Source organism: Mucor velutinosus (assembly GCF_035048745.1).
Source record: "Mucor velutinosus strain NIH1002 chromosome Unknown tig00000165, whole genome shotgun sequence".
Taxonomy (NCBI): domain Eukaryota; kingdom Fungi; phylum Mucoromycota; class Mucoromycetes; order Mucorales; family Mucoraceae; genus Mucor; species Mucor velutinosus.
The window spans coordinates 100,536-119,544 of record NW_027041913.1 but is presented as its reverse complement, the minus strand read 5'-3'; the positions used below and the strand labels follow the sequence as shown (position 1 = coordinate 119,544).

Genomic DNA, 19,009 nt, shown 5'->3' with positions numbered 1-19,009 from the left:
CTCTGTTTTTTCTCTCGTTCTTCTTTTCCCTCTCTTTCAGTCTATTTAACTTTGAACATAAAAAGATGGGCAACCTACATTCGAAAAAACGCAAAGAAAGACCCAGCGTCATCCGAACAGACAGTGATATACCAGACAATGAATACTCCAACACAACAGCGACGTCAATGAACTCGATACTCGTCAATCACAACAACAATAGCAACCTCGCTTCCACCGACATGTCACAGCAGCAACACCATCAGCCAGATGCCAGAAACCAAGATTATCCATTCCCAAATGCCATGTCACCGAAAAACACTGTAGAAACTCCCATGTCGACCAGCAATGCCAACAGCACCAACGAAGATCTTAATCAAGATACTGTCATGTCTGCAAATCAGATAAGCATCAACTCTCAGAACCAATTGACAGCCTCATCAGCGCAATCATTCGGAAAAAACTTGGATGTGGATGAATGCATCAATCGACTGATAGAAGTGGGCACCAGTGGAAAAGTGACAAAATCCATATGCTTTCGAAACTCGGAAATTGTGGCTATTTGTCGAGCAGTGCATGAAGTGTTTATGAGCCAGCCTACACTGATCGAATTGAATCCTCCAGTCAAAATCATGGGCGATATCCATGGCCAGTACCATGATCTGATCCGGCTGTTTGAGATGGCAGGGTTTCCGCCAGATTCGAATTATCTGTTGCTTGGGGATTATGTGGATAGAGGCAAGCAAAGTTTGGAGACGATACTGCTGTTGTTTTGTTACAAGATCAAGTATCCTGAAAACTTTTTTTTGCTGAGAGGAAACCATGAATGTGCCAATGTCACTCGAGTGTATGGATTTTACGACGAATGCAAGCGTAGAACAAACACCAAAGTGTGGAAGACATTTGTGGATGTATTCAACTCGTTGCCGATAGCAGGATTAGTGGCAGGAAAGATATTCTGCGTGCATGGGGGTCTCAGCCCATCACTGGGAGCAATGGACGATATACGAACCATCATTCGACCCACCGATGTCCCTGAATTCGGCCTACTCAACGATTTACTATGGGCTGATCCATCCGATACAGCAGTTGATTGGGAAGACAATGAGAGAGGTGTGTCGTACTGCTTTGGAAAGAAGATTGTAAATGAATTTCTTTCCAAGTTTGATCTGGACCTAGTGTGTAGAGCGCACATGGTTGTGGAGGATGGATACCAGTTCTTTAACGAAAGAACACTTGTTACCGTGTTTAGTGCGCCCAATTATTGTGGTGAGTTTGACAATTTTGGTGCCATCATGAGTGTGAACGAGGAGCTTTTATGCAGCTTTGAGTTATTGACACCCATGGACCATCCCGCAGTGAAAATCCCTTATAAAGAAGGCAGAAGACAAAGGTATGTGGAGTCATATAAACAGAAGCAATCCATGCATTAACATGACAATTCTTGATCAAATGAAACAGTCCTCCTATGATGGAAGTAGCTTCTTCTTTGGAAGATTCCTCTGCTGCAAATTGATAAATATGTATATACAACTTCCTTTCATTCTCTATCGGTTTTTAATATGCTTATAAAATGATCTTGTCTCTAGTATATCACGTGCGCTCATTCGTTGCAACTATATAAGAGTAGCCTCTTGTACGTTCAAACAAGATATCTTGTTGACTCTCTCTCTCTCTCTCTCCCCCCCCCTCCCCTTTTCCAGTTTTACATATTTTCCTTTTTTTTCATTTTTCATTTCTTTTTGGCATTATGGAGGACATCAACCATTCTGATAGACGCAACAATAGCAACATGAATTCTTCTAGAACAAGCTCTTCTGCTATCAGAGATACACGTTTGACTGCAAAAGTTACAGACCATCCTTGGCTCACCATCAGCACACCTTATTCAGATCAAAGTCCTTCCCCCAGCTCCTCCATGGAAGCGAAATCCACCAATTACAGCACTTCAATGGCTACCATGTCGTCTCCATCCAACATGGCCAATATGGCTAGTAATTCAAAGTATGACTGGAGACTCCACTCGTTGATGCTTTGTCGACATATTTTTACACGCGGCCTGGTTGATGGCATTGGAAGCGATATTCAGGTGTTTGTGCCTTCATGGAACAAGACATATCAGTTGCATCGGCTGGTGTTGGACCAAAATCCATATTTCAAGTTGCTGCTGCAAGGCGGATTCCGAGAAGCCGAGTCCAGCCAAATCACATTGCATTTCGACAAGGACAATCCGTTTATCACAATGGAGTCATTTCAGTTTGTATTAGAATATCTGTATGGAAAGATTGACGAACCCTTGATCACTCAATCCAATGTGAGGCAGATACTAGCAACAAGCTCTTATTTTCAGCTAGACGTGTGTGGCATTTGCGTAGACTTTATCCTAAAGAACCTCAATCATCAAAATGTTGTCGATTATCTGCTGTTTACAAACGAGCTGATGGTACAAGGGAGCGACCGTATCTGCGATGCTGTGTTTACTTTTTTATGCCGAGAAGCTTATCATATGGATCGATCGATTTTGGCATCGCTGCCATTGGAATGGCTACAGAAAGTGATTGAGAGTGATGCCTTTTGGGTGCCAAGGTAAGCGTCCATCATTCAGGGTTGCGTATGTACAGCTTGCCATCAACTTTTTTCGTCTATCGTCCTTTAGTGAATACGAACGCTATCAGTTTATTCAGCAAATCATCCGTGCGCGCTACAACATCTACTCCAACTCGAAATCAACATCGTTTGTACTGACTGAATTAGACACAAACAGCAACTGCTACATCATCTCTCAATCCATCTACTACATGCACATGACGTTTGAGCAGCTGGAATCCATACAGAATGACATACACCCCCTGACAAAGCAGAAGCTGGTACCTGAGAGAATTTTGAAAGAAGCATTGTGGCAGCAGATTCAATTAAGGTCCAAAATAGAGTCAGCTTCAGAGCGAGACATCAACCTCAACATGACCGTCGTGTCAAACATGGATAAGCAAAGACAGAATGCTAAAGTTGCCAACCGCCTTGATGATGATGATGAAAATCGTGCAGATGTTGACCAAGATGACAGGGAACAAGACCAGGAGGAGGAACCACTGAGAAAATACTATCCTATCCCAACAGACGATACAACAACCTACACGGGCGAGTCTGCCATCACATTAGCGTCATCGGCATCCACCACAAACTACGCAAAAAAACGCTTCTCTTCGCCTTCACCACCTATAATAGCAATTGAACAATACTCTATATACCCTCCATTCCGTTTCAGCGTTGAATTTGCAGATGTGACATCCCTGAAACATGGCATGCGAGTCTACTCTGACACAGTGTTTTACGCAGGGTAAGTAAAGCATCATAAGCAGCAATCAAATGACGCTCAACATGGAAACATAGATCCAATTGGAACATGTATATTCAGAAAACGAGATCCCAGCGTAAAGGCGTGCTACAATTAGGAGTCTATTTGCACCGTCAATCCGTGTCTCAAAACTACAATAGCTCGCCAGCATCATCCACTGCTGAGGAACAGCAGCCACCGCAACCACAGCAACACCATGAGACCTATACCAGCACTAACCCTACATCGCCAACATCACCTTCCCCATCTGGTCATCTTAATCAACAAGCATGGTCTTTTTCACGTTATTCGGACAAGCGAAAAGTGGTCAAGACCTGGTTCAAGATATACTGTCCTACAAGAGGACCGAAGCATGCATTGACGCTATTCCAAAGCAGCCCTGACAACTTTTCAGTACTACAGAGTTGGGTAAGTGTAAAAAAATTGGATGATATTCAAATACCTGTACTCACACGTGCTTTCGTTATTCAGGGATGGAGAAGCACTACACTATGTGCTGATGAAGATTCGAGCACTGTTCATGTAGGCACTGCAACAAGCGCCAACAGTGTCAATGAGCAGGCTACTGCCAGCGGCAGCAACAACAACAATGTCAATGAGGCAGATACAGCGACGTCTTCCTCTGCTACCTCGTCTCCGCCTCCACTAACATACACACCACACACTTCAAATCAACTGCAATATTTGCAAAGCACCTACGATTTAAGAACGTTAAAAACAGCACTGAACAGCTGTAACGCGAAAAAGAACACCTCTGGGAAGAGTACGATGTCGACCAGTAATAGTGGACCGACTTTGAGATTCACAGTAGTGATGGGCCATGTGTAATTGGTTTAAATAAAGTGCTGTGGGTATCATATCAATTAGTGGTGGAGCTGTTGCCCTACTAATCTATGCTAGAATCTGACTTTTTAACCTTGTGTGTTTTGTGAGAGCCTTCCGCTAACAAATTGTAACTCTGAGTATAGCTCTTTTAGAATGATCTACATCAATGCCGATGAGAAAAGTCCATATACGAGTAAACAGCATACTTGCAATACCTCTTTCTACTTAAAAATATGAAAAACACAGCGAAATTCGGATGCATTTAAGCCACGGTTTCTCGTGTTTGAAGGCATTTTAGGCCATCGGAATACCACCAAACAGTTGCTCTCGTCTAGCACTTACTTTCTGACACCTTTGCCCAGCTTTTTTTGGACCGAAAAAACATCAATCAAAATCGACCAAAAAGCATGAGGGGTACCTCATGGTTTTTATCAAAAATCAAACGATAGCGTTTTTGACCCCAAAAATGAAGGCTTTTACTATTGCATGTATTGAGTCAAAATGTTTCTCTTGATCCAAAGCAGCGCCTGAAACTTTGTTTGTGGAACCTTTATATGTAAAATTTTGACTTTTTGGCCTAAAACCTAATTTCATATTTTCAAGCATTGCTCAATAGATTGAGTCAAAGCAGCAGCTATAATTAGCATCGTTGGATGCGTCGTAAAAAGTACTCCTAAAATGCATTAGAAAGTATGGGGTGATCATCACTACTTACATAGTCGAATCTTGCATAATAGATCGAAGAAGTCGAATTTGAAACAAAATTTGTCCAATCTGGAGCAGAGGTTAAGCGGGCTTTCAAGTGGTGGGTTTGGATGGCAAAATTGATGCTATCTTCTTCATAAATTGATGAGATGATTAAATAACATTGACAAGATTTTACTGAGCATCAGCGAGAAGAAACGGCTAGTAAATGCATAATTTTGTGGCATAAAGAAGTTTTTAGTTGTATAATGTACGTGCAACCACAGTTGCCAAGATATGCACCAGCCAATTGGCGTTCGGACCTGATTCAAAGAAATTGATAAATAAGAATCATTAGCATTTTTTAAGGTTTCTCTTTCTCCCTAAAACACAACAGGATTAGTATAATGAACGGTAGCGACTTGAGATCTATATCAGAAGACTCGAATTCAGCAAACAAAAAGCAAAAGGTTTCACATGGCGATGATCAACACGACATTTGGGATTCTATCAACCTGGAAAAACTCGATATCAAAGCTCTCTATCAATACATAAAATCAAGAGACAACAGGGTCGACATATTAAACAGCGATGGGTACAGTTTGCTCTATTTAGCAGCATACAATAAGAGTGCAGAGGCGCTGCGTATCTTGCTGTTGCAGCCAAACATGGATGTGAACCAGTTAAATGGACCCCATCATGAATTGGCCTTACACGCTGCATGCTCGAAAGGCCTCTTTGACGCAGTGGAGCTTTTGATTGAAAATGGGTCTCTGCTTGATGTCAAGGACTCACTGGGCCATACACCGCTAACAAACGCTATATTCTCTTGCTCTTTGCCATGCGTTGAATTGCTGATTGAGAATGGAGGACAAGGAGCCGATACATCCGTGACCGATGAACAAGGCAACACATTGCTTCACCTGGCTGCCACCAACAACTTTACTGTAGCAATTCCTCTGCTCATCTCGAAAGGAGTACCCGTAGACAGCCTCAACCAACGAGGACTATCACCATTGGCAGTTGCTATCAGTTTTGGATACATCGACGTAGCACTAGCGCTAATAGATGGAGGTGCAAATGTGAATGGCAAAACTCGATTTGCGACCGTACTGCACCACGCTGTTACTTGGAATCGACTTGAAATTGTCAAGAAGCTTGTCGAGTGTAAATGCGATGTGAATGTTTTCAACCTCCTTGAGGAAACACCATTGTATCTAGCAGTTCAACAGAGGAAAATCGATATTGTCCAGTTTCTGATCAACGATGCAAAAGCTGATCCATGCTACATGCTGAATAACCCAGCAAATACCACCAATTTACCGCTATTATATGCAGCTAATCATGGGTATACAGAAATGTGCAAAATCCTATTGACACCAAACACTTCCAACTTCTTTGTCCAAACGGCAGCTGACATGAGTAGACGAGTTGGATTTCCAGCTACCGAGAAGGCTTTAAGAGACGGCTTACAGGGCAGATCAGAACCCACAACGCCTTCTGTTGCGGCATCCACTGTGGAAAAGGATGATGAAGTAGCATTTGCATCGCTCTTTAACACCTTTAGCGATGACGAAGACTAATACCACCCGAATATCCATGTATAAAGTTGCTTTCAAACACATAAACATTCAATTGACTCTGTTTTTTAACGTGTGCGAGTGTGAGTTGGATTTTATTGATATCTAAATATATGAAAAAGTGATATGGATGATGCATTTTCCTTAGATCTCAGCGAGCTCACGGAGACGACGAACGGTGGAACGGACGGTGGCAGCAGCGGTAGTGCTATTACATGGTAAACAAAGATTAACTATACTGTACAAAACCCAACATTTCCCATTCAACTTACGAGACAGTGTATGCACCACCAGCCATGGTCTTCTTACAACCCTTACACTTCCAGATACCAACGGCAGTACGCTTGACAGCGTCCTTACCACAGAAGGTACAGGTGTAGGTGGAATGTTGGGTGATTTCCATCTTCTTCACGGTCTTTCTGAGAGAGGCACCATAACGGGTACCGTATTTACCAGTGATTCCGACCTTCTTAGTGCGCTTAGCCTATGGGTTTAACATGTTAGATGATGGATCGATGCATAGATGGATGGATGGATGTTTGCTTACCATTTCGTTTATAGGTTCAAAGAGAAGGTTCAACTGGTTTACATTGATTGATTTCTATTTTGGCATTTCATCCGGACGTTGAAACTTGGGCCCAACACTAGTGGGATTAGGGGTGTTTGTATAAATGTAGTAGTAAAGTTGGATTACATGCACAATACTCCAAGAATCAACCTTAATTCACGTCACAAGCGAGCAATGCGATGCGAGGGTGAATTGCAGGCCATTGACATGTTTCACCATCATCCTATCACACGAGTAACATGATGAGCATATGTGAAATCGACTCAGATTTACCTTTGAACAATGGCTGTGAGATGTTGCATTGTACTTGACTATTCATAGGCTGAATTTGGGTCATTGTCAGCATTTAGTGCTGAGCTAAATAATGATCCGTGAAACAAGGTAGCAGTGAAGCTATTCATTTGATCTACATGTGCTGATGACTATTCATAATAGCTGCTCCGTATTGAAAAGACTTCTAGAATTGTAGGACATTTTCACGATCTGGCAACTATGCAGATGTTGTTTGATCCCACCTAAAGCTCAGAGGTAAATGTCCGGTTCGAAGGCTAGCCACCAAGGTTCCGGATTACAGAAATGTTTTTCAGCTCGCCGACCTTACAATGTCAATTCAAAATTCGGGGTAACAAAAGAACTATACAGCCCAATGCCTAGGATGAACTTCCTCTTACTCTTGAAGCATCATTACAATGGTAAAAACCCAACATCCATCTTTCATCATATCAGTGCAATCCATCAATGAAACGTATCGAAGTCGACATGAATTGAAAATCTGGAATATGGAATCAATCAATTTTGACATTTGACTGGTAAACATCGCACATCGCAATCTCAAAACGAAATGCAAAATACGAGCCATGACACAGTATTTTTCAATGAGAAACTCAACCTTATTTCGATACGTTTACATTGGTGGACAACATGAGAGTATGATGGACTCATTGTAGATTCGTTTATTCATACATTTCGTTCTCTTCATGTAGGCTGCCGTCAAAGCACACGAACTCCGCAACAAGAACAAGGCCGAGCTTGTCAAGATTCTCGACGAACAAAAGCAACAACTTGCCAACATCCGTGTCCAAAAGGTTGCTGGTGGTAGATCTCAAGAAATGTAAGTAGATTTGGTGCTATAGTGTACATGTTTGGAGAAGAAAAAGGGATTCTGTGCTCATGCAAGTGTTAGTGGTGAAGCCCGTAAGAATGTTGCCCGTGTTTTGACCGTTATCAACCAAACCCAACGTGAACAACTCCGTCTTTTCTATCAAAAGAAGCGTTTCACTCCTCTTGATCTCCGTGTCAAGAAGACCCGTGCCATGCGTAGAGCTTTGACTCCTTTCGAGAAGTCCAAGAAGACTGTTCGTGAGCAAAAGAAGTTGGCTCACTTCCCTCTTCGCAAGTATGCTGTCAAGGCTTAAATTTAAGGTAGCTACCATCTTTGAGGCCTCTTCACACTTGACTGGATGTTATCTTTCCGTTAATAAAGAGTCAAAAGTTCAGCCAACATCATATTGCCCTGTGCGTCTTTGTATTGAGTGAAATTGGAGAGACGGTGTATGTGTAATTCATTGTTTCATGATAAAGGTCTTTGTTTTGGCCAATATCATTAATTGGGTGGATTGTTATTATTGCATTCAATAAAGACACAATCAAACGAAAATTTGTATATAAACAAATGCACTTTTTCAATCATTGGGATTTGATCATAATAGCCCTTCTCTCCCTCCCCCCCCCCCCTTCCTTTCATTTCATACTCCCATTACATTCGTTTAAAATAATCATGCAGGACCATGCTTTCAACAAATACTTCACAAAACAAGAATTAGAGAATATCAGCAAATGCTTTACGCCAGATCAACAAAAAGATGTCCTTGATCTCGGTGAACAGTGCGCCAAAACACCCAGGGGCCGTATTAGAAAACCCAGAGTCCGCAAGGCTGTGCCTGGCCACATTGGACGACCTATCAACAGCTTCATGGCTTACAGATCTAAAGTTCAATCTGATATCAGACAGTTTTGTCCTACAGCAAACCACCGCGTTATCTCCAAGATCATTGCTAAATGGTGGAGGGCTATTGATGAGAAGGAAAAAGATGTCTATAGAGTCATTGCAGACAAGGCAAAGAAAGATCATTTAGAAAAGTAGCTATAAGATACATGAAACTGACCGAATACACGCTACTGACTAATCTTTTTATGCACAGACATCCTGGATATACTTTCCGTCCCAAGCCTAAAAAGAACAAGAAGCCTGCTGTCACCAAAACCAAGGAGGCTGACAAGAGTGCCACTCAAGAAGATGCCAAAGACCTAGACTACATGCCATCACCCCGATTCTATTGCAGAGTTGAGAGAGAGCATTCCTATCAGCAAGAGCAACAGCATCAGCCACTGCAAGGATTATTAGCTTATGCAGGCCCAGATTTGAATGAAGGTGCATCGTCCCTCTATTTTCAGCCTACTGTCAACTATGCTTCTGTATCCCTGGGAGAAGACGGCTTGAATCTTGATACAAATAGTGCCACCATGTATGTTGATCCTGCCTTACTACATAATGGCTACATGGACATCAATGCTGCTGAACCCATCTCCTTTAGCTTTGAAACTGATCCAGCCATGTTTACCTTGTTGAGCAATTCTACACCTTCTTCTCAAATGCTGGAAACACCTTCATTGGACTACTTTCAATCACCTATTTCCCTGTCTCATCCAGCCTTGGGTCATCAATCATCAGGATATCAACAAACAATGCAGCAAGCAATGCAGCAACAACAACAACAACAACAACAACAACAAGATACTCCTTACTTGCTGGATCAGACCGTCATACCTGCAGATTACAGTAATGAATATGGCAAATTATTTGATAGTTTGGATAGCAGCTCCTCCGCCTCATCATCCGATCTCTTGCGTACGCCTAACAATAACATCCAAGTAAATACTGATTTTGTCAGTTACATGTATGGAGCTGGCAATCCTAATATCATTTTTGCAGAGCAACCAGAGCAGTGGCTGAATTATAATATCAATTAGCCTTATTCAATAATAACTAAAATGATGTTTATCATTTTGTAACAAATAAAAAATCAAGCAATCTAATTTTGGAATAAATACACAACCCTAAACTTGGATGGAAGGAAAAAAAAAATATGACAAGGGCCTCTTTATCTCGCATACATATAATAGACCTTGTTCTTTTATCTTTTTTTTTGTATTCTCTTTATCTCCAATACACACAGACACGTTACCATGGCAACTGGGCGATTACCTGAACCATCAAATACTGAGCACTACAGCAGAATACCCTTTCAATTCACTGAAGAATGTACTGTATCTCATTCATTTGACTATGATTCTTTCTGATTTGTTCGTTATTTTCCCACAGTATCCTCGAAAAATGTGTTTTTGAGGTTGCCTGATTCATTTTCACCACTAGAGCGAATGCTGCTACAAGCAGCAGGTAATTTGCAGAGAATCATGTCTGCATATTACAATGTGCCTAGCCATGTCAAGATTCTGAAAAACGATACTGTGCCAAATAGTGAGTACATGCAATACGACAGAAAGATTGTCATGTATTTCGAGGATAAGCTAGCCTACGAAGCAGATTCCATCCTGATTGTCAAAGATGCCAATGTAATCGAGCTGATTGAGAAACACAAGTATGGCCTTGGTCAAATATTTGGGTAATTGAGCGATTGACTTGATTGAAATGTTAGATCCAATTATAAATATTCTTTTAGCCACACTCATAGATCGCCCGATTTCGTATTACATGCCATTGGTAGACATGGCAACGCACCAGGGGCTAGCTTCTGGAGAGATTACAGCTTGACGATACCCGATGTGCTTGATTGCTTTATCAGAGAGACATTTGTGCAAGATCTGTTTGAAAAATACACTGGAGACTGCGACAATGGCGCGATTTGGTATAGCTCAAGTTACGCTACACCACCACCTGCTTCACCTGTCAAATTGAATTGATTGGGAAGCATCACATCGAATTTGCGAGAAAGAAATGTGACTAGTGAAAACTTTTTGAAATTCTATATCCTTCCATTCTGAAAATAAACCAAATCTCATATAAAAGCCAAAAGGAAAGCCCTGATAGCCACGCTTCTGTTCTCTTTATTGTAAATTTATATAAAATGTCTGCCGAAACCGAGACCTTTTCTTTCCAAGCTGAGATTTCTCAGTTGATGAGTTTGATCATCAACACCTTCTATTCTAACAAGGTAACTATAAGGGGGTTTTCGTGCCTGCAATGACACGCGACGACTGACATGTCTCTTTGATCAGGAAATTTTCTTGCGTGAATTGATCTCCAACTCTTCTGATGCTTTGGACAAGGTTCGTTATCAATCCTTGACTGATCCCTCCGTTCTCGATGCTGAGAAGGATCTCTATATCCGTATCACCCCTGACAAGGAAAACAACATTTTGTCTATCCGTGATACTGGTATCGGTATGACCAAGGCTGATTTGGTCAACAACTTGGGTACAATTGCCAAGTCTGGAACCAAGGCTTTCATGGAAGCCCTCTCCTCTGGTGCTGATATCTCCATGATTGGTCAATTCGGTGTCGGTTTCTACTCTGCTTACCTTGTTGCTGACAAGGTCCAAGTCATCACCAAGCACAACGATGACGAGCAATACATTTGGGAGTCTGCTGCCGGTGGTTCTTTCACTATCACCCGTGATGAAGTCAACCCTTCCATTGGTCGTGGTACTGAAATGCGTCTCTTCATGAAGGAGGATCAAGTAGGTTTATTTTATGGCATTGGAGAGTGTTGGCATTGGGTTCCTAATCCTACTTTTTTTTATTTTCTAGCTCGAATACCTCGACGAGAAGAAGATCAAGGATATCGTCAAGAAGCACTCTGAATTCATCTCTTACCCTATCCAACTCGTTGTTGAGAAGGAAGTTGAAAAGGAGGTCTCTGATGATGAGGAAGAGATTGTCGCTGAGGAAGGTGCCAAGATTGAGGAGGTTACTGATGAAGATGACAAGAAGGATGAGAAGAAGAAGAAGACCATCAAGGAAACCGTTGTTGAGAACGAGGAACTCAACAAGACCAAGCCTCTCTGGACCCGTAACCCTGAGGATGTCAAGAACGAGGAATACTCTGAATTCTACAAGGCTCTCTCCAACGATTGGGAGGATCATTTGGCCGTCAAGCATTTCTCTGTTGAAGGTCAACTCGAATTCCGTGCCATTCTTTACGTTCCCAAGCGTGCTCCTTTCGATATGTTCGAGACCAAGAAGAAGAGAAACAACATCAAGCTCTACGTCCGTCGTGTCTTCATCATGGATGACTGTGAGGATTTGATGCCTGAATGGCTCAGCTTCATCAAGGGTGTTGTCGATTCTGAAGATCTCCCTCTTAACATTTCTCGTGAAATGCTCCAACAAAACAAGATCTTGAAGGTTATCCGTAAGAACTTGGTCAAGAAGTGTCTTGAAATGTTCCAAGAAATCTCTGAGGACAAGGAAAACTTTGACAAGTTCTATGAAGCTTTCAGCAAGAACATCAAGCTCGGTATTCACGAAGATACTCAAAACCGTAACAAGCTCGCTGAGTTGTTGCGTTACCACTCTACCAAGTCTGGTGATGAGATGACCTCTTTCAAGGATTACGTTACCCGTATGCCCGAGAAGCAAAAGAACATTTACTACATCACTGGTGAATCTCGCGCTGCTGTTGAGAACTCTCCTTTCCTCGAAGGTTTCAAGAAGAAGGGTATTGAGGTCCTCTTGATGACTGACCCCATTGATGAATATGCCACTACTCAACTCAAGGAATACGAGGATAAGAAGTTGGTCTGTATTACCAAGGATGGTCTTGAACTCGAAGAAGATGAGGAGGAGAAGAAGGCTCGTGAAGCTGAGAAGGCTGAATATGAAGGTCTCTGTAAGACCGTCAAGGATATCCTCGGTGAGAAGGTCGAGAAGGTTGTTCTCTCTTCCATGTTGACTGATTCCCCTTGTGTTTTGACCACTGGTCAATTCGGTTGGTCCGCCAACATGGAACGTATCATGAAGGCTCAAGCTCTCCGTGATTCTTCCATGTCCAGTTACATGGCTTCTAAGAAGACTTTGGAGTTGAACCCTGATCACCCCATCATCAAGGCCCTTAAGTCTAAGGTTTCTGCTGATGCCAACGACCGCACTGCTAAGGATCTTGTTACTTTGTTGTACGAGACCTCTTTGTTGACCTCTGGTTTCACTCTTGATGATCCTAGCTCTTTCGCTACCCGTATCAACCGTATGGTCTCTCTCGGTCTCTCTATTGACGAAGACGAGCTTCCTACCGCTGATGAGCCAGCTGCTGAAGCCGCTGCTGATGATAACGCTGAGGTTTCCAAGATGGAGGAGGTTGATTAAATTGCATAGTATTTTCTTATTTTTCCCCCCACTGTCAAAAACGTGTAAATTTTTGTTTCATTTTAATTTTACGATAAAAAAAATTCTAGTAGCTTAGAAAAGCTGCTTTTCTTTGTAATAATAAATATAAATATATAGATTTTCATCTCCAAATAGTCTTTGTACAGTTTCTGAATCTTTTGTGCCGAATTCCATTTCGAAATTAGCTCCCCAAACGCAATTTCAAAGTGAAAGTGGTAATAGGGTGACGGATTTGCATTTCGCATTGGAATTCACTTTGAGAGGCAATCCTTCGGATTTGATTTTATGTATTACGAGCCTTTCGACACTTTGGGTGGTTTCCTGACCTACGTTTCGCTTCGGTGGAAACCAACCTACGTTCAAACGGCTCGCGCTGCCGCGGGCCTTTGGCTAATATCGCAAAATTTATATAGCTAAAATGTTAGAAGAGCCCTGATTGTTGATTGATATATAATCACTAACCATATGAGTGTTTATGCTTCAAGTGGTTCTCTACCTTCGCTTCGCTTCAGTGAGAACCAGCCTGCACAGCGGCAGCTCGCGCTACCGATTGCCCTTGCATATCTTATCATAATACTATTACGTTCATGTTGACCCTCTAATTACACATGAAAACCCTTCATATTTTCTGTGGATCTGATTCTTATGTGATGCTCTACATCCATATACGCGTAGCTACTTCATATACGGGCAAGTATCATACAGATATTATTCCTTTTTAGTCAAGAGTGTGCCTAATACAGCAAAATATGAGTGCATTTAAGCCGCGTTTTCTCGCGTTCAAGGCAGTTTTAGATCGTCAGAATAGCAACAAACAATTGCTCTCATCTAGCACTTACTTCCTTACCGCTTTGCCCAATTTTTTGGGGACCAAAAAAAATATAGACAAAGATCGACCAAAAAGCATGAGGTACCTCTCATGCTTTTTGGTGGTGATTTCTTTGTCCAAAAAAATTGAGCAGTGACAGAAAGTAAGTACTAGATGAGAGCAATTGTTTGGTAATATTCCGACGGCCAAAAATGGCTTCTAATACGAAAAATCACGGCTTAAATGCATCCAAATTTTGCATATTTTTGAGTAGAAAGAGGTAATGTAAGTATGCTGTCTACTCGTATATTGGCTATTTCCATTGATATAGAAATAGATCATCCCAAAAAGGACAGATCCAAAGTTTCAAACCCTGATTATTGAATAATTCTTACTTAATGGTGCAAAGTTATCAAATGCAGTATTTGTGTGAGATGTTAGCTCGATGAAGATTAGCAAAGCGGTTTAAGATAGAATAAATTACAATATGCAATCAACTCTTCCTGACAAAACAAGACGTTCAAGGAATTTCTAGAGTATTTGAGGCAAATGAAAGGATTGAAAAAGTAATTGACAGCATAACATTATGACCTCAAGGTCGCTTGACATTTGATACACTTGAGAAACCAAACACATGGCTTATAAATATAAATAATTTTAATAAGAGATGCGATAAGATAAATTTCAAATGTATACATCACAGTTGGATGAGCTAATTAGTGGGTATAGACTATCAAATTTTGCGATATTTGTATTTGCACGAATTTAGAGAAGAGAAAGCAGCCTTTTGCAGAATACCAGCATGGCATTGCCAGCATAACACCCTACCATGTGTGTGTGTGTGTGTGTGTGTCTGCCATTGGTAATGATGTTTAGGTGCATAGATCATTTAGCCTAGCCTTCGTTGAATATAAATATATGTGTACGATTTTCAATTTTACATTTCTTCCGTCATATCCATCTGCTCGGAAAGTTACGAAAATGAATTCTCGATACTGATCTAACTTGATTTTTAGTTTTCCATGCATCACAGTTAAGTCAAGAGCCTTCCAAAGCTTTAGCGGTACTCACACTCCATCATTATCATCATAACCATTTTCGTCATTGCTCTTACTGGTTGTTAATTAGTAGGACGACTCAATCCATCACATAGTCTGCATTGGCGTGCAGAGCCTCACGCTCGTATTTTTCCTTTTCGGTACCAGTGAATTTGTTCCATTTTTCATAGGCCAGTTCTGTTATATCTGCTAAGGCCATGCTGCTATTTTGAGATTGCACTTCGTTAATCAACTCATCGAATGCAGTCACTGGCTTTGAAGGAACATATTGCTTTCGTTTGCGATGAAGGCTTCGACGATAATAGGCGTAATCACCTTCGTTTAGATATATATCGTCGTCAAGAAAAGCAACTTTTGGAGCTGCTGCCGTTGTTGTTGTTGCAGTCGTTGTTGTTCCTGGCTTTGGCATATAGGATACATCTATATTAGGTTAAGAAAGGAGGTTAGCCCACCATGACCAGCATTCTTCCCTTACAGGAGCAAGATTTACCAGGTTCATCATATCCATAACTGATCACTATTGGTGTTGAAAGAGGAACTCCTCTTGCTGTGGCAATGGCTCTTTGCAGTAACTATACAGATGATGGTGAATACCTACTTTAATTCAACAAGCCGCTGCCTCTCTTTATATCTATCAAAATTGTCACACAATACCTACTCGTCTATGCCCTCTTTTAACATTTAGAGAAATGAGATCTGATTCTGTGATGTCCAATAGCTTTAAAAATACTGAATTAGCAACAATACTGCGTTATTGTAGGGGCATTTCGAACTTACAGATAATAATCTATCGAAGCCTTCCGAGATGAATATATGCAAATACTGCGATAGTTTGTAATGTTGCAAAAAATCAGATAACTGTTGCAGTCTTGAGGATTCATCTTCTTCACCAGACAAGTTAATATTGTAATAATTATATCTCATGATGCCTAATGTAATTCTTTCATTTCAATGCTTGGAAAAATGAGGAAGGGACCGTTAGATATACCTTTGGGTTGTATATTGCGTCTGTTACAGGTGATTTGTATGGAAAATGTAGGTTAAATTATGATATTTACAAGGTTAAAAAAAAATTCGGAAAAAAAATTAAGTAGAGAAAAATCTTTTGAGTGAAAGAAAGAGGCTCATTAGACTCATTCGATTAAACAGGACTTTGTATGCTTTGTAATAATCATTCGAGAACAATCAGTTACCAAATTGAACTCTGTGCTATCCAATGGCGAAGGCGAGATCATGAGCTAAATCGAAATCGAAAAAAGCATGTTCAACTGGCATTCAATTGTCGAGCCTTCATCCATCGCTATGGCAATATTATTGCATCGCAAATTAGGCAGATCAAGAGAAACAAGGGGTAAAAGAGTGTATTTTGGCTACAACGAACCCCCCTTTATCAAACAGTTTATAATCCTTGAACTCGTGTTTTCATGAAATTGACGTTTAGTCTCGATTCCCTTGTTTGGTTTGCATAAAACTACTGCATTCATTCTAAATTGGACCTCCTTTTTAAAAATATAATGTTGTCTAATAAACCCAATGGTCTTTTAATCGAGTTTGTTCACTTAAAATAGAAAGAGGACTAAACAAAGCATTGAAGTATTGAAAGAGAAAGCACTTGAATCCTTATTTTCTATGTTGCACTCTCTTTTCGTTGGTTGTCCCTTAAAATCAGAAATTATAACATAAAAAGCTTCAAAATTGGGTTTCTCATTTCGTTTTTCTTTCTCTCTTCTCATCTCAATTCATTCAGTCCTTTTATCTCTGGTTTCTCCTAAATGTCTTCTTCTTGCGTGCAACAATCATACCAAGATCCATTGTCTCATGAAGGGCAAAACATGAGGTTTGTAAACCCCAATTCCATCTCGCAACAGCAACAACAACAACAACAACAGCAGCAGCAGCAGCAGCAGAAACATCATCAAAATAGCTACCCCTATGACTATAGTCAGTTCATCAAGAAACAGCAACAGCAGCACCAGCAAAATCCTCATCAAAGAAGATTTAGTTACACGAGCATGCTCTCAGACCCTGATCAATGCTACCTTCCAACAATTACAAACTCATCGCCCTCAAATGATAGTGATGACTACACACAGCAAGAAACACCTCCAAATTCTTCGTCTGTTGTAAGCCCTGCATCCGTTTCCAACTTTATTGACCCTGTCTACGTTGACTTGCAGACTAAGGCCATCAATCAGCATCATGCTGGCATGTATCATCATCCACAACAACCTCATCCCCATATGCTGATGGATCATCGAACTGCGCATCATCAGCCCATCCAGTATTATGATCCTCATCATAAGAACTTTGATCAAAATACTAATGTTTTCAATCATCATCGTAACAACTCAATGATTCCGCCACAGCACCCAGGGTTTCCTATCAGCAGTTTGTGCTCTACGCCTACTCCCACTTCAGCTACCATCATGAACAAACATAGCCAATCTCGTCCAATGACACCGGTCTCTCCTCCTCTTTTTGTAAAAGATAACTATGCTGGCCAACAAGATCAAAAATCAAGTGCTAATAATAACCATAATCCTGAGACAAACACGAAGCCCAAGAAAACACCTCGTTCTCGAGGTCGTCGTGTCTCAAATGTTCCTGGCTGTGGTACTCGTATGTTTACATGCAATGCGGATGGTTGCGGTAAAGTATTCAAGCGATCAGAACACCTCAAGAGACATATCCGATCCATTCATACATTGGAAAAACGTAAGTAGTCTTTATAAACTAGCATGAAGCGAATTCTAACGTCTCTGCATGCACAGCATTCGAATGCCCATATCAAAGCTGCAATAAAAGATTCTCCAGATCTGATAACTTGAATCAGCATATCCGCATCCACCGTCATAGCAACACTTCAAAGGATGGCAACTCTGCTACATCCAAATCAGCCAAGCATATCAAACTACAGGAAGAATCATCATCATCGCCATCATCCGCTACAAATGCAGCAACAGACAACCTTCATCATCACCACCAGCATCAACATAATCATTTCAATGCTACTAGTAATAATAACAATAATAGTACTTTTTCAAATTTTATTTAAATCACTCTAATAATTGCTTTTCTTTTTAATGACTCACTGCTTGCTTGCTTGCTATCTCGACTACCCCCCCCCCCACACACACACACACACTCTTCCTCCTGTTTTTCCTCTTTATTTTTATGACCAAAGCTCTATAACACACACACACACACACACACACACACACACACACACACACACACACACACACACACACACACACACACAAAAAAAATCATTAGTATAATAACCAAACAACATAATTATGATACACACAACACTTTTTTTATATTATTATTAAAATATATACATAATATATGCTTTTTCGTTTCATTTTATTATCTATATATACATAAAGATCTTTTGTGCGTGTATTCAAACCAATATTGTACAAATTGTCAAACACCTCCTTGGTGATTTGAATTTTCAATTGTATGAGTAGTCTCCTTTTGTATGTCTATAAATTAGGAAATGAGTCAAGGGGTTCATAAAAAAGTAGATTATGCTGTCATACTAGGGCTGTTGGTATTATTCTTGGTAAATCAATTGAGCTACTGATCTTCTAATATGTTTTTTAGGAGTATCAATTAAGCTATTATCTCTTTGTTTCTGTAAATTAGTGTTGGCCAGGAGAGGAGGCAACATATAGAAAGACTGGTAGTAATGGAGTATTAGCAAGAAGAGGGAGCTTCTCTCTCTATCAGATAAGGAGAAG

General features: G+C 40.7%; 10 protein-coding genes across 10 annotated transcripts; 8 read left to right on the top strand and 2 right to left on the bottom strand.

Annotated features, from left to right (window-relative positions):
• Nucleotides 1-65: 65 nt before the first annotated feature.
• TSF1 (Elongation factor Ts, mitochondrial) lies at nt 66-1,495 on the top strand (the record flags this gene model as incomplete). The annotated part of the gene is made up of 2 exons (XM_064822344.1): nt 66-1,372; nt 1,441-1,495. 2 exons carry the CDS (start codon nt 66-68, stop codon nt 1,493-1,495), a joined length of 1,362 nt encoding a protein of 453 aa, XP_064678944.1.
• A 234-nt stretch (nt 1,496-1,729) lies between these two features.
• RPL30_1 (60S ribosomal protein L30) lies at nt 1,730-4,162 on the top strand (the record flags this gene model as incomplete). The annotated part of the gene is made up of 4 exons (XM_064822343.1): nt 1,730-2,565; nt 2,636-3,316; nt 3,370-3,742; nt 3,806-4,162. 4 exons carry the CDS (start codon nt 1,730-1,732, stop codon nt 4,160-4,162), a joined length of 2,247 nt encoding a protein of 748 aa, XP_064678943.1.
• A 1,088-nt stretch (nt 4,163-5,250) lies between these two features.
• Nucleotides 5,251-6,426, top strand: ATC70_002973 (uncharacterized protein; the record flags this gene model as incomplete). Its single annotated transcript, XM_064822342.1, has 1 exon — nt 5,251-6,426. The coding sequence occupies one exon, from the start codon at nt 5,251-5,253 to the stop codon at nt 6,424-6,426; it is 1,176 nt and encodes a 391-aa protein (XP_064678942.1).
• A 141-nt stretch (nt 6,427-6,567) lies between these two features.
• Nucleotides 6,568-6,973, bottom strand: ATC70_002972 (uncharacterized protein; the record flags this gene model as incomplete). The annotated part of the gene is made up of 3 exons (XM_064822341.1): nt 6,568-6,631; nt 6,696-6,907; nt 6,971-6,973. 3 exons carry the CDS (start codon nt 6,971-6,973, stop codon nt 6,568-6,570), a joined length of 279 nt encoding a protein of 92 aa, XP_064678941.1.
• Nucleotides 6,974-7,680: 707 nt separating this feature from the next.
• Nucleotides 7,681-8,406, top strand: ATC70_002971 (uncharacterized protein; the record flags this gene model as incomplete). The annotated part of the gene is made up of 3 exons (XM_064822340.1): nt 7,681-7,683; nt 7,975-8,102; nt 8,175-8,406. 3 exons carry the CDS (start codon nt 7,681-7,683, stop codon nt 8,404-8,406), a joined length of 363 nt encoding a protein of 120 aa, XP_064678940.1.
• A 362-nt stretch (nt 8,407-8,768) lies between these two features.
• RPF1 (Ribosome production factor 1) lies at nt 8,769-10,021 on the top strand (the record flags this gene model as incomplete). The annotated part of the gene is made up of 2 exons (XM_064822339.1): nt 8,769-9,130; nt 9,193-10,021. 2 exons carry the CDS (start codon nt 8,769-8,771, stop codon nt 10,019-10,021), a joined length of 1,191 nt encoding a protein of 396 aa, XP_064678939.1.
• Nucleotides 10,022-10,237: 216 nt separating this feature from the next.
• On the top strand, nt 10,238-10,972 carry ATC70_002969 (MFS domain-containing protein; the record flags this gene model as incomplete). Its single annotated transcript, XM_064822338.1, has 3 exons — nt 10,238-10,313; nt 10,374-10,674; nt 10,732-10,972. 3 exons carry the CDS (start codon nt 10,238-10,240, stop codon nt 10,970-10,972), a joined length of 618 nt encoding a protein of 205 aa, XP_064678938.1.
• A 164-nt stretch (nt 10,973-11,136) lies between these two features.
• Nucleotides 11,137-13,373, top strand: ATC70_002968 (uncharacterized protein; the record flags this gene model as incomplete). Its single annotated transcript, XM_064822337.1, has 3 exons — nt 11,137-11,223; nt 11,288-11,749; nt 11,820-13,373. 3 exons carry the CDS (start codon nt 11,137-11,139, stop codon nt 13,371-13,373), a joined length of 2,103 nt encoding a protein of 700 aa, XP_064678937.1.
• Nucleotides 13,374-15,339: 1,966 nt separating this feature from the next.
• On the bottom strand, nt 15,340-16,184 carry ATC70_002967 (uncharacterized protein; the record flags this gene model as incomplete). The annotated part of the gene is made up of 4 exons (XM_064822336.1): nt 15,340-15,680; nt 15,751-15,832; nt 15,919-15,978; nt 16,038-16,184. 4 exons carry the CDS (start codon nt 16,182-16,184, stop codon nt 15,340-15,342), a joined length of 630 nt encoding a protein of 209 aa, XP_064678936.1.
• Nucleotides 16,185-17,032: 848 nt separating this feature from the next.
• Nucleotides 17,033-18,315, top strand: ATC70_002966 (uncharacterized protein; the record flags this gene model as incomplete). Its single annotated transcript, XM_064822335.1, has 2 exons — nt 17,033-17,975; nt 18,032-18,315. The coding sequence occupies 2 exons, from the start codon at nt 17,033-17,035 to the stop codon at nt 18,313-18,315; spliced, it is 1,227 nt and encodes a 408-aa protein (XP_064678935.1).
• Between the last annotated feature and the right edge of the window lie 694 nt (nt 18,316-19,009).